The 16,842-nt window shown below is 32.4% G+C and overlaps 1 protein-coding gene across 1 annotated transcript in view; it reads right to left on the reverse strand.

Annotated features, from left to right (window-relative positions):
* Window positions 1-16,842, reverse strand: part of PTPRO (protein tyrosine phosphatase receptor type O) — a 112,040-nt gene that overhangs the window by 46,032 nt on the left and 49,166 nt on the right. The window contains exons 11-16 of the mRNA XM_051962428.1: window positions 15,408-15,559; window positions 13,480-13,600; window positions 12,793-12,932; window positions 10,105-10,237; window positions 5,924-6,044; window positions 1,146-1,214 (exon numbers count right to left, since the gene is read on the reverse strand). Coding sequence (XP_051818388.1) covers window positions 1,146-1,214; window positions 5,924-6,044; window positions 10,105-10,237; window positions 12,793-12,932; window positions 13,480-13,600; window positions 15,408-15,559 — 736 coding nt within the window. The remainder of the gene's footprint in view (window positions 1-1,145; window positions 1,215-5,923; window positions 6,045-10,104; window positions 10,238-12,792; window positions 12,933-13,479; window positions 13,601-15,407; window positions 15,560-16,842) is intronic.

Consider the following 16,842-nt stretch of genomic DNA (forward strand, 5'->3'; position numbering starts at 1 on the left):
CAAGGAACATGAAAGCTACATCCTTTAAAATATAGTTGAGCCTTTTCCTATTCTTTTGGATATACCTGTATTTGAGGTTGGGAGACCTAGAAAACTAAAAGAAATAAGTTCATGAGTTATTGTAGAGGTTTTCTGCTTTGAATACAACAATAAAATTAATAATAATAATAATAGCTAGCATTTATGTCATACTTTAAGGCTTATAACTGCTTCTAAAATATTACCTCATTTTATTTTCATTTTTAAAATCTAAACCTTGGGAGGTAGATGGTATTATGCTCCCCATTTACAGATGAGGAAATTCAGTCAGAGTTTAAATAACTCATTTATGGTCACAAAATAAGTAAGTGTCTGAGGCTGGATTTGAATTCAGGTCTTCTTGATTTCAGATCCAATGTGTTATTTGTCATATTGCCAAGTTACCAAAAACTGTGTATTGAACTTATATTTACATATTGTAATAGGAATAGTGGTCCATAGTCAGGGGGCAATCTAGATTTTCAATGGAATTATTGTCTTGCCATGCACAGCTACCTGGAATTGTAGTTTATATTTCTTCCCACTCAGCCTTTTTTGAGAACAATGTACCTCAAACTCTCACTCATCTGCTCACCATTTATCTGGGGCTTTAGGCTCATGTGGCAACTAGGTGATCTGTTATTTGTAGAATTATTTTATCCATTTAGTTGCTATGATATTAAAATACATATGTATCAACATAAGGCTGTAACTATTAGTGTGTTTCTCTTAGGCAAGGATCTAACTAATGTAGGCTTATATGTATCAAAGTACACATTAGAGAGCCTGATACAGTAACAAAGAGCCACAGGGCCCTGGATTTGATTCTCTATTCCTTAAATCCTACCTCTTATGATTCACTGCCTATTTGAACTTGGGCCTGGCTCTTATCCTTCATGGACCTCAGTTTCTTCATCTGTAAAAGCAGTGCTTTGGACTAGGTAGTCCCTACCCTTCCATCTTATATTTGTTTGATTGAACTTGAAAAAATTCAATTAGGAAGTCTTAGCAATAATTAGAGGTCTTTATTATCTGTAATTTTATAATAAAACTCAAGTACAGTGCTTTAAAGTGAAATAGGGCTCTTGGAACTTTTTCCTGAAGGATGGTCCCAAGTTAATACTCACCAGTTGTAGGGAAGCTTTCCATCTCTTTCTAAGGATGCAAAATTGACAAATGTTCCAGCCCCACATTCTCTGTTTGAAAAGAACCAAATAGTTAAGGTTACACTTGCCAATGCTTGGCACAATACTGCTCTAAGACAGATTCTTTATTTTAACAATATTGGAGGTGTGGATCTGGGAACAACAAAAATCAGCTAATGTAGGATGTAATGGAAAAGCAAAACATCAACTGTTTCACAGAATAACAAAATCAAATTGGATGGAATCATAGCCATCTGTTTTGAGTCCCTTCTACAAGGCTCTCATATGATCCTGAAAAATAAAATCACTAAAATTAACTGCAGTAACAATTCTTCAAAATTTCCATGGGAAGTGTTAGTCAAAGTCCCCCAATAAATTCTGCAGTGTTTGAGATGTTAAGAGATTCAAAGGAATGTAATAATTTTCCTTTGCTGCGACTTGAGTCCTTTGCTTCTTGACTAACAGGTCACAGGACTTCTAGATCGAGTTCTACCTTGTAGTATATCGAGTTACAAAAGCTCAGAGTAGAAAGGGAACATGAGAGACACTTAAGTCTAAGCCATACCCCAGTGAGTATCCCTTTTAAAGCAGTCCTATCAAGTAGTTACTCGACCTGTCTTTGTGTGAAGATGAAACCCAATGTAATGGAGTAGGTTCAGATGTTAGAATGTTTCTCCATTTATCAAGCCTAAATGTGCCCCATTTTTAATGACTTCCTTTGTTTTCTTTTGACTCTTTTGGAGTCAAGAAAAACAAATCGAATCTTTCTTTTATTTCATAGTCCTTCATTTACCTAAAATGATTATCTTTTCTTATCCAAAGATCCTGAGTTCCCTTACTCAGTCTTCACATAGCCTGATTTCCAGGCTCTTTTTCATTCTACTCACACTCCTCTAGATGCTCTCCAGCTTAACAATATCTAGGTGAAACACTGGATAAAGTGGATAAGAAAACACAAGTTCAAGTCCAGCCTCAGATACTTAATAGCTCTGTGACTCTGAACAAGACACAACCTCTGTTTACCTCAGTTTCTACTTTTGTAACATTGGAATAATATTTTATAACACTGATTTTACGCAGTTGTTTTGAATTATGAAAGGAATAATGTAAGCAAAGTATTTTACAAGCTTTAAAGAAGTACGTACGTTATTGTTATTTTTGTTGTTAAGGAAAAGAGAGCCTATCTAAGTTCTTGTATAATATTTGAGATAGAATAGAACTCCATCAAGGAGAAAAAAATCACTTTCCATTGCAAGGGTCAGGAAAGGCACAAAAAATTAGATAATTGGGGTATGCTCAGAAGAAAGATGAAGATTTTGAAATCTAAAAATGAGTATAAAATGCATGCCTGAATGATTATGAACTCTAAGTTTTTGGAGACTATAATATTCTATGAAGCATCACTATAAGAATATTATTGCTAATAAATGGGGCTTTTTTTTCAAGAGAAAGCTTGGGATCATTTAAAATCACACAATAATATCCTCAAGGAAGTTTAACACATTCTCCTTTCAGCTCAATTCTGAACCTATGTAAAAGGTCTGACCAAATTAGGCATCTGTGTTCCAGAATTACAGCAATAAACACTATGTTATCTGAACACAGGAACAAATGAACAACCTCACCATATGCAATTCCTTTTCAAAGTATATTTTGCAATGAACATCCAAATAGAAAATGGTAAGGTCCTCCTGATAGTTCTTTTTACAGTTCATATTTTACTGATTTTACAATTATCGTAAATCATCATTTTGTGTTGAATATGCAACCTGTTAAATTCCCTCCTCCCATATAATTTTTCACTGTGGTATTATCTGGCCTGTTTCCTGTTCTGTATTTGTAATATTTATTGTACCCACTAACAACTGATTGAATGAAATAAGACTAGTACTGTCAAATACATGGAAATCTAAAATAAAAGAAGGAGGAAGGAATTGACTGTTGGACCATTGAACTGTAGCTAGATAGATCTGAACTAACACAAGTATTCTATTTTGCAGGGATTTTTAAAGGAAAATGATGGATTACTTGAGTAATGTAGAGCTGGACCACAAAAAAGCACTTGAGGATATACTCTGATGAGCAATGCATCATTGATAAAAGGAAACATGGAATCACAAAAATTGAAAATCAAAAGGATTTCCCATTTGAGTAAAAACTTAAATCACTTATACCTTCAAATGATAGCTATAAGACCAACAGAAAGTAACTCTAATGACTTAAATTAAACTGCACACACATTTTACAATAGCACAGTTATAGTGGAAAAAAAAAACAATAAATTTTTCCCTCATTATTTTGTGGTGTCTATTCTCTTCATTTCTTTCAGGGAGAGACCATTCTTCAAAATCTTTCTCACCCCTCTCGTCCCCCAAATATACTCAATACCCAAACTGAAGTTATCTAAAGTGACAAATAGAAAAGATGGTTTTGTGTTAGCAAATAACTCTACTCTGCTATTACAATAGCAATATATTCTATAATAAAAAGTCTTATTCACCAAGCTGTAGTATAAAAGATAAACCACAAGATAGAAAAATCATTCTAAAATAATTCTGAAATTGTATAATTTAGACTACTAGTCAAAGAACTATGATAACTATATAACACTCCATAACAAGTTGGTTTCAAGCAATTGTGAATTTCCCGAAGAATCTTGAGAAATGTAATATGCAGGATTCCTTTCCTACCCATGTTGGGATAGGGAGGAGTTAGAGAAAACATCATCTGGGACTAAGGATTGGGGAATGAGTTTACAAACTACAAAAAGCTGGAGTAGGCATAGAACTTTGAGAAGTATCAGGCTAGGAGTATTTTGATAGGGATACACTGAGAGCAGTGCTGCAGAGTGTTTACCTTCCCAAGCCTACAAGGAGAAGGGAAAATAATAGATATAGACTTCTCTGATCAGTCTTGGCAGCTCACCTAAAGTTCCAGGAATGTAAGAGATAGTTTTCTGCTTCTCCCTTTAGTCAGGTACATCCAATCCCTATTTTTAAGCATGTTCCTTTAATTGACCTAGTTTTACTTCTCAAAAATAACTGAGGTCAACTCAGATATATCTTTCTTTGGGTTTATTTATGGTACAAGTGGGTGGTGAGGAGTTCCTGGTAGTTTAGGAGATTTACTAAGAACAAAGCTTCAAGTGAAAACATCCAGGATAAGAGAATCTCTCTGAGGACATGCTTATGAACCATTTATCTAATATTTTTATTAAAACATTTTAAGCTCTAAAAAGCAAAAGTTTAAAAAGGAAATCGAGATAATTCATTTCTCCCTGACTGGAGAGTCTATTGTTATAATCACAACTGTTGATAACGCTCACTAAGAGAAACAAGTCTTCCCTTGACCCTTTGAAGTTAGACAAGGGTTGGGGAAGGAAAGAAGACTAGGGACTGGACATAAAGCCATTATCACTGTACTAACCCAGTAGGCAGAGTTCTGACTATTCGTTTTCGATTGGGAGGGAGATGTAAAGAGAGCAGCTCTTGATTCAAAGCAATATTAGTATTAAAAAATTTTTAAAGGCATTTAAAAGGCATGTGTTCTTTCTGCTATTCACATAAATAGTTTGGGATAAATAATTTTCCTGTTACTTTTCATGTTCTGTTTCCAAACTTTAACAATAGTATTCACAGAACATGAAATAAATTGCTAAGATTTTTTTCTTTTTTAAATCAACCATAGTTTCAAGAATAAGAGTAGAACTTATACATAGTAAAGTTTTGCTTGTTGGTTAACTGAATAACAATTTTGATAAGAGATCAAATTGTTAAGTTTTCTTGAAATGAATGTAAAACACTTAGAAATTTTTACTATATAAATGTTGGCTGTCATTAATTTTCTTCCCTACATTCTAATCCAGCTTTCTTCAAAGTCCCCAGGATGATAACTCTTAGAGTAAAGGAGTTATGCTGCCAACCTGTTGGATAGTGTGGCAAAATATGCAGACTATTATCATGATTTCCAAAATGCCAGATGTCTGCTTTCAAAATTATAGGTTCAAAGATCATTTCTATAAATCCTCATTCTTTGTTTTGATCATATTTCTAATTGTTGTGATGAAGAAAACAAAGAAATTTTCCCCCAGTGGCCAGCAGGCAAACAAATTCCAAGGTTGGAGGTGAAGTGGTTGGTTAAGTATTCTTACCTGATATAGGAGGATTAATTAACAAGATGGATGATGTGATATCAAATTATAAAATATTTGCCAATGATGTCAAATAATAAAATTATCTTCCTTTATACATTTATCTAGAATGTTGAACCTAAAAAGTTGATCCTCAAATTGGAAAGATTATATGACATCACTTAGAAAACTTTACAAAAACTTTTTAGAACAATTCTCCTTATCCTGTAAAGCTTGCACTGATTTTCACAGTTATCATGACCAGTTCTTTTATAAACAATTCATTGTTGTTCTTCCATTATTCTTCTGTTCATTAGACTAAGAATGCATAAATTGCATCAGTTATTCAATGATCATTAAGACTAAGATATTACAATAATGTTAAGTCTTATCAATAATATCAGTAGAATAATGATTTAATGAAGAGAATTTCTGTTTCTGTGAAGTGTACAAGTTAAATGACTAAGATTCTTTGAGCTGAAATGTTTGCCCATATCTCACTTTCAAAGCAGACTGGTTTATGAAGGGGCATTCTAGGAAAATTTTTTAAAGTTGAAACTAAAAAGCTGAACTAAACTAATTAATAAACTAAAAAAATTACTATTGTTGCTTAGTGGGAAATAGGAGTCACCTGGCCATCTGCAGATGCTTTTTCCTGAGAATGATGAGTGTAACAAGGAGCAGACCAATCAGGAGTGTGCTCAGGATTGCCAACACCGAGATCACTACCACATTGGGGTTCATCTCAGTAACTATAAAGAAAAGTAGAATATATTAGTAATCACTGGCTTTGACACATAGAAACTAATAGTTTTTTTTTTTTATCAAACTGTATTAACTATCCTCAAGAACAAAGGAACTCATCCAAAGAAATGATGCATTTTCTAGGTAATGGTATCACAGAGTAAATGTCATTAGTTCTGGAAGAATTAATTATGACTCCTTTTCAAAGGGCCCAAACTGTTTTGTTTTGTTTTGTTTTTCTTTTGTGACTAAGGTCATTATGGGATTTGGAAAGTGTTCGTGTCATTATATCTATCATATCAAGAAGTCACAAAATATTAATATTGGAAAGAACCTCAGAAGCTAACCAAATCAGTCCATATCTGACTAAATGTTCCCTTAATAATAAGTGACTTTCCAGTCTTAATTTAGATCCCTAAAGGAACAATTCTCTAATTCCTGAGCTATTTTTGAATGACTCTAATTGTTTAGTATTTTTTTTTCCTTTGCATTTTGGATCTTGCTGCAACTTCTACTCCTAGTTCATTCTCTTGGGACCAAGAAACTAAGTCTATTTGTCCTTCAAATAGTTGAAGGCATTTTTTCTCTAACACAAACATCTTGAGTTTCTTCAGGTGATCATCATATGGTATGAACAAAGTCTTTCATCTTTCTGACTGCATTCTTGGGACTTTTAGAACTTGGGGTTATGAATCATCTCCTGAAAATATGATGCCCCAAATTGAATATAGTCCCAAATGTGATCTGATCATGCCAAAATACAAAGAAACTATTATATCCTTAAACATTACCTTTCTTAATTTAAGCTAAGAGATCATTGAATTTTTTTGGTTGTCATATTGTACTGTTGAGTCTTATTGGATTTGCAGTCCATTAAGGTGTTCAGATCTTTTTCACATATATTGTTATTTAAATACCTCTTCAAACTTGTACTTTTGCAATTATTTAAAAACAAAACAAAACAATAATTGAAAATCCAATTATCTCTAATATAGTATATATACTATACGTGGTATATATAATAATATATATCAAATATTTATATTTGATAATGTTAAATTTTATTTAAACATACTTGTCCATATTCCATCTTGTCAGTATCATTTCTGATAGTTTTGGTAAAATGAGTTTTGTTAATATATTAGCTATCCCTCCCAGCTTTATGTCATGAGTAAAAGTGGTACAAATTCCTCCAATGTCTTTATCTATGTTACTTATTTTTCAAATACATGTAAATATATGCATATATGCACACATACTTATATGTGTATATATGTATACGTGTGTGTGTGTGTGTGTGTGTGTGTGTGTGTGTGTATGAAAGAGTAGAAGAGCACAAAAGGAACCGGAGAGACTTCCTTCTAACTTGTCTTAAGCCATTACCCTTATGTTTAGCTCATATCTTTCCATGTATCAACAAGAATGGCATAAGAAATTTTGTCAAATATTTTGCTGAAATTAAACTATAGCATTATGCTAATCTTTTGGTCTCATATTACAAATTTACAAAAGAGATATGAGGATAGCTTGGCATAACCCAAATTTGAAATCATATCGAGTTTTTAATAATTTCTTTCATTTTCTCATGAACTCTATAATAACAATAATAATATATAGATTTTGTGATGGATCATACTTTATACTCTATAGACTACATTTTCTTCCCTTTTTGGAAGATTGAGAAAACATTTACACATCTCTAGTCTTATAATATTTTTCCTACTCTTCATGAGTTTTCCAACATCACTATCACTGGGTCAGCAATTGCTTCTGCCAATTCTCTTAATACCCTGGAATATAATTTTTTGACGTGGTTATATCTAATCATTAATTCTGTTGTCAATTAGCCTTGCTTTATATAATCTCTTTCTCTTTGATTTCCTAATGTAACTCAAAAAACCCCATCTTTTCATTATCATTATCATATACATCGTTTCCTCATTATAAGCTTTAGTGATCCTAATTCTATTTTTAGAAAACATCTCTATTTTTATATTCATTCTTAGTTATCCATCCTTTGCTTGTATCTTCTTCATCACTTTAAAGTTACTCAATACAAGGGCATGCTTGTCTTTAAAATCTAAATATATTAATGAGCTAATAGATGCAAAAGATTTGTTTACATTGTTCTGTTCAGGCTCATCATACATATTTCTTTGGGTCTCAGAGAAGAATGGTGAATAGAGAGAAATGTTGGGCCCAGAAATCCTTGGTTTCAGTCCCACCACTGACATTCACTGGCTAAGTAATCCCTGATATGATTTCAAATTTAACTTCTCAATGCTCTAGATTACAATTGTCAAACATATGGACAACAAAATTCCTGAGTGTAGCCAGAATCAAATTAAAATCTATCAAATTAAATATGATCCAAGAGATTATATTAATTGCTGGTTTTCTAAATGAACATAGAGCTACAGCTATCTATTTCTATTTGAGTGTAATACCTATTTCTTTTTGAATATGACCTTTTTTGAATTGAGTTTCCTCATCCCTAGAATGGGAATAACAATATTTTACATTAGCTACCTTACAGTCTTAGGAGGAAAAAAGAAGTAAATATTTCATTTACAACAATATGTAATAAATTCTTATTCTATAATTTTCTATTTATTATAGATTGTGAGTTATGTAAAGCTTACATAAACACAGCAAAAAGGATGTGATAAAAAAAAGGATTACTTATTCCCCCTCTCAAAAAAAACCAAAAATCTCTTCTAATTATATTATTAAATAGATAAAATATCTATTAAAATGATATATCTATTGTAATTATTAAATTAAAAGATCCAATTTATGTTATTTAATAAAGATCTATTAAATAATATACATCATTAGTATTGTATTATTCATATATATATGAATATATGTGTATATATATATATACTTTAATATTTTGATGAATCTGGGAATTCCTTGACATGAATATCCCTTCAATGATGTAGAACACTATTCAATCATATCTTATTGTTTTCTTGTCCAAGTCCTGCATCTTTCCCTGGATTTAATATCATTGCATGGATACCAATAGAATACAGCATTCATTGCTTATTTTTTGGTTATATTCCAATTATAGTTTTTGGTCAGACATGTGATTTCATTGATCTGGAAAACTCCCAGTGAGGTAATTCCCTCTACCAGTACAAATCAACACAATAATAATTGTGAAGAGTTGTATACCAAGAGATTAAATGAATTGCCTAGGGACACCCAGCTAATGTGTACCAGAGATATGACTTCAACCCAAATCTTTTTTGACTCTGAGGCCACTTTTCTATCTACTCTATGCTGTCTCATATGTGTTTCAAATATATATCATTGTATAATGATTAAATTATATGAATTTTATGTTTTTGTAGATCAGTACTATCAAACTCAAATAGAAACAGGGGCCAGTAAATCATAAATTAGGATCCCTGCTGACAGCATATTAATTTAATTTTAAAATGTTTTATTGTTTTTTTAAAAATTTAGTTTGTTAATTATTTTTGATCATATTCAAAGGAACTACGGAGCATTATGAACTAAATGTGACACCTTTCAGAAAATAAAATAGAAATGCTATTATATAAAAGAAAATGGTAATAATGAAATGAACAAAAAAGTGATTATAATCTTAAAAGTTTTAATGACAGATGTCTTTACATTGGGTATTGGATAATATAAATGTTCATTTGAAAGCTAAAAATGATTATGTTGATTCAGACATTTTGAAATCTGAATATAAAATAAAACTATGAAATTAAGAAATAAGAAATGAAAAATAAGCCAAGAAGATAACAATGAAAAAATATTAGATTAGCTCTCCCTTATCTATCCAATTCTACAGATGATTACAGAAAATTTCTCTGTTTTGCTTTAACAATGTCATATTATTGTAGTTTTATAAATGTCGAGGTAATTCCAAACCTGAAACAGTCATAGTGTTTAATTATTTTACTTAAATTCAGCTTGACTTGTAGAGTTGTGTCAGGGAAAGCACTTTGGATCTAAGTGTATGAAAAAGAAAAGGGAAAGACAAAGCTGGAAACAGTTTAGAAAGAAAATGTATGCCATAAATGTATCTACCCATTGTAGAGATGGCTATGAATGTAGGAACACTGGGACTGTTGTGGCTGAAGCTGGTTACGCTACAGTTGTAGGCAGTAGCAGGCAGGAGGCTGGAGATCGTCACAATGTGGGAAGAAACAGAAACTGGCTCCTAGAGTTGCAGGGAGGGAAAAGAGAAAACAAACTGCATTTTCTTTTTTAAGAAGTTCTTTCTAAAGCAGTGATTCTGGAAACACTGAGAACTACCTCATATCCATCTCAGCCTGAATCTATTCTATTAATCCATGTCTTTATAACTCTATTTATTAAGTGAACTGAATAACTACATTCCTGGAAATATTGGTCATATTCTTTACTATCAAAAAAAGCTGTTACAGTCACCTAAGCCAAGGGAAGTCAAAGTCATTAGAAAAACTTTCAGGGGCATTTTCTCTTCTCATCACCTTTTTCTGAAAGGACAGTACTAAGCAAGGTCAATGGGATGAAGGACAGATTCTTTGCATTTTCCCTGGCTGTCTCTCATACCTGAAACTTCTTCATCTACAAAGAAAAATCTCACTTTTATAAGAAGTCTTTCCCATATATGCTAGTGCCTTCCCTTTGTTGATTATTTCTATTAATACATTTGTATAGGTATATCTATATTTCTCTATCTATCCAATCATCCATCCATCCAAACATTTCTATTTCTCTTAATTTCTTTTGCTTCCTCACCTATTTTCATATTATCTAGCCCTTTTGTTTTTCTGTGTCCCCAGTGCTTAGATTCAGTGCTAGGCATATAGAAAGTGCTTAATAAATGCTTGTTGACTCAGTTATTATTTGGTGAACAGACTTAAATAAGAAATGTTAGGTAAGAAATAAGATTTGACTAATCATTAGCAAAAAAGAGCATATTTGAAGGAAGGGGAAAAAGAACAAAATATACTTTCTAAATATCAGCTAAATTATATCTATTTTGAAACACCTTCTGTTACTCTTCTGTTACTCAATCCCAAGGATTCATCCTTCAAAATGCACTGAATTTGTATGTATAAAGAATAATAAGGCCCTCACCATTCTACTTTTCTTTCAACATAGAATTGTACCGGGCACTAAACAAAGTAGGTCCTTCACCATTCTGCTTTTCCTTCACCTGCCCCAGGGAAAAACAGGTAGTAAAATGAAAGCATAGGCTTAACTGCCTTTAAAATGTAAATATTACTGGGATTAGAGTACCCATAGTTCAAGTAATGCCTTTTAATTCAACTAATAAATTTTGACTCTGAAAATCCCTTAAACCTCTCTTTTGCACGCCAGTCCATACTCCACTTTCTTTCTCATAAAATATTTCAATGGAATTTTGCAAAATTATTTACACTAAAGGTAGTATCATTCTAACCCTAGAATCCACCAGTGAGATTAAACAATGCCTCTGTTAATATTGATAGGACTAGGAGAAAACTGTTAAAAGAAGAAGAAAAGGAAGCTTAGGAAGAAGGAGAAAAATAAGAAAAGAAAAAAAGAATTTTGATTGAGGGAAGAGTTCTGACAGCACCACAGAAAAATTGCCTACATTTACTACTCAAAGACATTTTTTCAGAGATTGCCTGTGCTTGATTTACTCCCTTCACTTCTCTAGAACAAATAGAAATGGGGTTTCTGTACAGTGATTCGCTGTGGACCATACTGACTTAGTTTTAAGATGTTTTATTTATTGTTAAATATTTACCAGTCTGATTGTTACTACACTCAGGGGTGTTATGGAGCACTAGGGGGAATGCTTGACACCTCTGTCTATTTGAAAGCTCTCTTGAATTTTTCTTTGAGTGGAAGATTCTCTTGACTGCAGAGTTAGTTGTTATTTTAAGAGTCTTTGCCCTAAGTTTGGATTGAAAATGGTGGCCCCAAAGACTAATGAAGGAAAAAACCAAAGATAGTCATAGTTCAACCTTATCATTAGGCTAGAAGACAAGGTCCTAAAAACAAAATTTTTCATAATAAATTTTGAGAATTGCTATATCAGGCCATATACTATTATCCCTTGGTTCTGTCTTTTATAATGGCTCTAAGTGATCATTTAGGGATTATATTTTTGACAGCAATTTCAGATTTTGAAACATGTTGAATCTTTGAGGTCTTTTTCAGCTCCAAATTTCATTAACTCTGTACTAAATATCCCAATTGGAACTATTGCCTACAAATTTAAAAAAAGATATTTATATTTTCAATCACTTTGTAGGTTTATTAATTGTTTTATTTTTTGTTTGTTCCAAGTTAGTATCCCCTATTTGTAGGTAAATATCATTGACAAATAGTTTCTTACCACTATTCTTCCTGTTTTTAAAGACCAATCTTATTTTCAGATTCCTCCTTCCAGAATGAGTAATTTAAAGTATTTTAGTTTGCATTTCACCCACCATATCTTCATATAAATATGCTCCTTCACTATTCCAATTCCCTTCCCTCTTCTTCAATAGCATGAAAAAGAGCTCATGGGCTAAGAATAAAAAACATATCAATCTCCAAACCTAGCTTTTGGTTTTTACATTTTAAAAGTTTTTTCACATATTCTATCTACCTACAATATATAGATCTTGAATTCTTGTTGATTGAAAATACATAGAGGAGATTATTCTTACTCAAGTAACTTACCCTAGGTATTCATTAACCTAGGTAATGAAAATAAAATTAGAGGGAAAAAAACCTCACAGAAATGTACAGTACCTGGAGCTTTATTTCCTGGTTAGAACCAACTTGTTGACAGAAGACTTTGTAGAAGTCAACTACTCCATCTTCCACCCACAGCAGAGTCACTGAAGTCTGAGTCTTATTCACTGCAAAAAGTGATTTTGGAGGAGCTGGTTCTGTACACAAAGAAAAGCAAAACCTTTAATTTCCTTGTCCCTACACCAAATTTATAATTTTGTCTTTGGACCATCAAGAGGAACAAGTAAACAAAAGGAGTCTAAGAAGCAGTCCTCCATAAATTTTTTCCATTTTCTTTAAAAATAATTTGTATCTAAAAAGTCAGGAGCAATAAGTCTTGCCTCTTCTTCTCCATCTCAAATATTTCTCCATTTAGAAAACTTCCTGTTTCAAGTTGAGCTTAGTTATAGGCATCTTCTATTAATAGATTGTGCATTGATATATGAAACAAGCACAGGGAGTTGTCACTTCCTTGCATTAGAAGAACTGTACTGCAGCAGAAATTCATAGTAGCTACTTAGGAATGCTGGGTAAAACAACACAGAAGCAATTAATCTGAGCAAATGATGTCTAGTAACACTTGTCATCTTCAAGTTAAGTCAATTCAGTTTTGTTTACAAAGAATGACTCCTCATCATCAACTTGAGGAAATAGACTTTCACTGTTTTCAGTTGTCTTACACACTCACAGACACAGTAGACTCACCCAACTTTACGAGATGGGGCAGAGAGGTGTTGCTTCCTCTCTCAGTGCAAGCAGTTACTGAGAGGTTGTAAATATCACCTGGAGGTAGGTTTAGCACAGCAGTCATTACATTTCGTGTTACCTGCAAAAATAATCAAAATCAAGTGTAAAGCCTCAAAGTAAACCACAAAATATATCATTTCTCCAAAGTCTCTTTAATAACTTTAGAAATCATAAATGCTATAAACTTAGATAAAACATTAGGAAGGTAAATTATTTAAAATTTTAAAATATTGGTATGTTTCTTATTAAAATTCAGCATCAACTGTCTTGTACTATATATTGCTCTAGTTAATTTTCTAGCTATAAAACTTTCATCAGCTGCTGCTGATGAACAGCATTGCATTTATAATCTTACCCCTGAGACATCCAAAGGAGTAGGTTTTGATTCATATATGAAAGTTTTTAATATGTCCTCATAAAAAAAGTTTTTTGTAGATAGGTCAAGTGACTAAAATGGCCAGGCAAAAAGACCTTCACTAATAATCTATTATTGTTCCCATTATACAGATTAGGCAACTGAGATCAAGAGATTGAATGATTTACCCATAATCACACACCTTAACATAGTAAATAGAGAGCTAAGATTAACCAAAAGGATCATAAAGTTTGGAGCAAAAATATTCCTTTTTCTTAGAGCACAACACATCAATAATATCTACTACTGGGATGTATAACATTTTTTGGATAATGATATGAATTCCATGCACCAAGTAGGTTCAGGGCAATACAAGAAAGTAGGTGCATGGCAAATCAGGGCATATTTAAACAAGCCTAGAGAAGTAATTGTTAAATTTTCAGTGTAAACATTTATACCTCAGAAATCAGCAGACACTATAAGTTGTCATGATTTATTGTTTTCTTGATTGTCTAGACTTAAGAAAGTAATGGGGAAAATGTTAAGAATGATACTAAATTTAAAAATAGTGTCATCAATATATTTTCCCCCCAAAGAACCAGCTGTTAAACATTCACCAGCACACTCCTGCTTATGCCAGAAAGGATTATCATAGAGCATACCCACACATGTTCAATTGCTGCTGATGAGTATATCAGGCAAATCACATAATCCCCCTGGATCTGTTTTCTCATTTTGAAAAGGAGTAGTTGGATTAGATGGTTCCTGGGGCCCCTCAGAACTCTAACTTTATGATCCAATGACTGAAAGTATATTGTTTAGTCTGGTTATTTATGCACTGGAATTGGATGGTTGAACCTCAAGCAACTATTTCTCTGATACAATCCCAACACCGAGTTCTTTCTTCCCCTTATCCACCTGCTCCTAAAATATCAGGAAGTCAGAACCAGCATTCATTGATACACATGCCAGATTAATGAAAATAGAACATAGATAGGTCAAGCTGAGAATGTCTAACTTCACTGCCCCTCTGTGCTCCTGTAACAATTGATACAGAAGAAAAGGAAAATGTGCATTATGTCAATATATAGAGTTAGTGCATAAAGATAGAAAAGAAAAAAAAAAGAAAAGAAAGAGAAAAGAAAGAAAAGAATATTAATAAAACACTAAAAATATAGAGAGAAAATGGAAGGTCAAAATGCAACCTGGATAAGCAAAATATTGTAGGTATTGCTGTGTTACACTTAAGGACATACTTAGAAAAAAAATTTAAAGCTTCATATATTAAGAGAATCCCAGTTTCATATATCAGTTCCCTTTTTCTGTCCTCTATTTCTAGAAATCAGTTATTAAGTATATATAATGAAAAAGAAAATATGAAATAGAAATAAAAAAATCAAAGTAGAAGTTAAAACATCCAATGTAGATTTCAGTTCAGAATTTAAAATAGATGGTGTTGTAGGTGTGTTTTTAAGCATTTGCACAAATAAATGTTCTATCACTTCTCTTTTAGAATTCCATGGACACATACACTCTTTTTTATCTTTTTCTTTCCTTCAGCGACCACCATCCAATGCAGCATTCTGGAATGGGAGAGGTTAGTTGTGTCATCCCCATACATCCAACTTATATACAACAAATTGTTGTAATATTCAACAGAAGTGATTTCTGGAGCCACTGGGGCTGAAAAAAAAAAGACGTATTTCAATATGATACAGTGATGGTTATTAACATCATGATCATTCCAACATACATTTAATTTAGATAATGTAAAATCACTTGGCCCTTACCCCTTTGTGGTCCTAAGAACACGTGTCATCTACCTAAGAATTGAGTAGGAGAATTGCACAGGCCTTGGGTTTCTAGGAAATTACTTCCCTCCCCATCAATCAAATTGATGCATTTCTAAGTCTAATATACTGTGATTGAAACAAGTGACACATGACTCCATCTGGAAGCATATGCAACAGTTTACAACTATATGCATTTCCCTCCCCACCTCCTAAAGGAAAAAAAAAAAAGAAGTAGATGTATCTCTTCTTGTTTATGGAGGACATTGAAGCATTCATTCTAAATGCTATGGAATAGCATTCCATATAATTCTTTTTTTTAAAGGGAGTTTTCCTCTATTTTTTTTTCTCTTTCACATATTTTTTTCCTTTTTTTTTTCCTCTTTCACATTTTTTTTATTAAAGCTTTCTATTTACAAGTTAAATGCATGGGTAATTTTACAGCATTACCGACTGCCAAACCTTTTGTTCCAATTTTTTTCTTCCTTCCCCCCAGACCCTCCCCTAGATGGCAGGATGACCAATACATGTTAAATATATTAAAGTATAAATTACATTCCATATAATTCTATAGCATTCCAAAATGCCATAGAATCCTTAAGAAGCTTGTATATGCAGCTACACCTATTGTAACACTTGACGCTAATATACATACATCAATGAAATTATTATGCTAACTAAATCCTACTTGAAAGTCCAGGGGGAAAAAAAGATCAAAGAATACTCATCACATTTCATAGTGAAGGTGTGAGTTTTCCCTTAGCTCTCAAACATTGGATTTAAATAACTAGAAGTAGGAATAGTAGGTATACAAAATAAGACAGAGTTTTAAAAATAAGATTTAAATGAGTAATTTAATAGAAATAAAACATTAAAAATAAAAATAACATTTTTATCATGTCATAAGGTTAAATTGGATCTGGCATTAACTAATAGAAAGAGATAATTCCAATTATTGACCATTGTTGATGTTTGTGGCTTAGGGTTTCTGTTGTTTTATTATAAGGAATAAGTGTTATCATAGGATCCTAGGGTAATATGGGTCTAAAGGTCACACAGTCTAATTCCTTCATCTTATAGATGAAGAAACTGTGACTAAATAACTTAGAAAGACTAAATGATTTGCCCAAGATCGCACAAGAGATAAGGAGTAAAGACAAGATTCCAATCCTCATT

The sequence above is a fragment of the Antechinus flavipes genome, chromosome 5, assembly GCF_016432865.1.
Source record: "Antechinus flavipes isolate AdamAnt ecotype Samford, QLD, Australia chromosome 5, AdamAnt_v2, whole genome shotgun sequence".
NCBI lineage: Eukaryota > Metazoa > Chordata > Mammalia > Dasyuromorphia > Dasyuridae > Antechinus > Antechinus flavipes.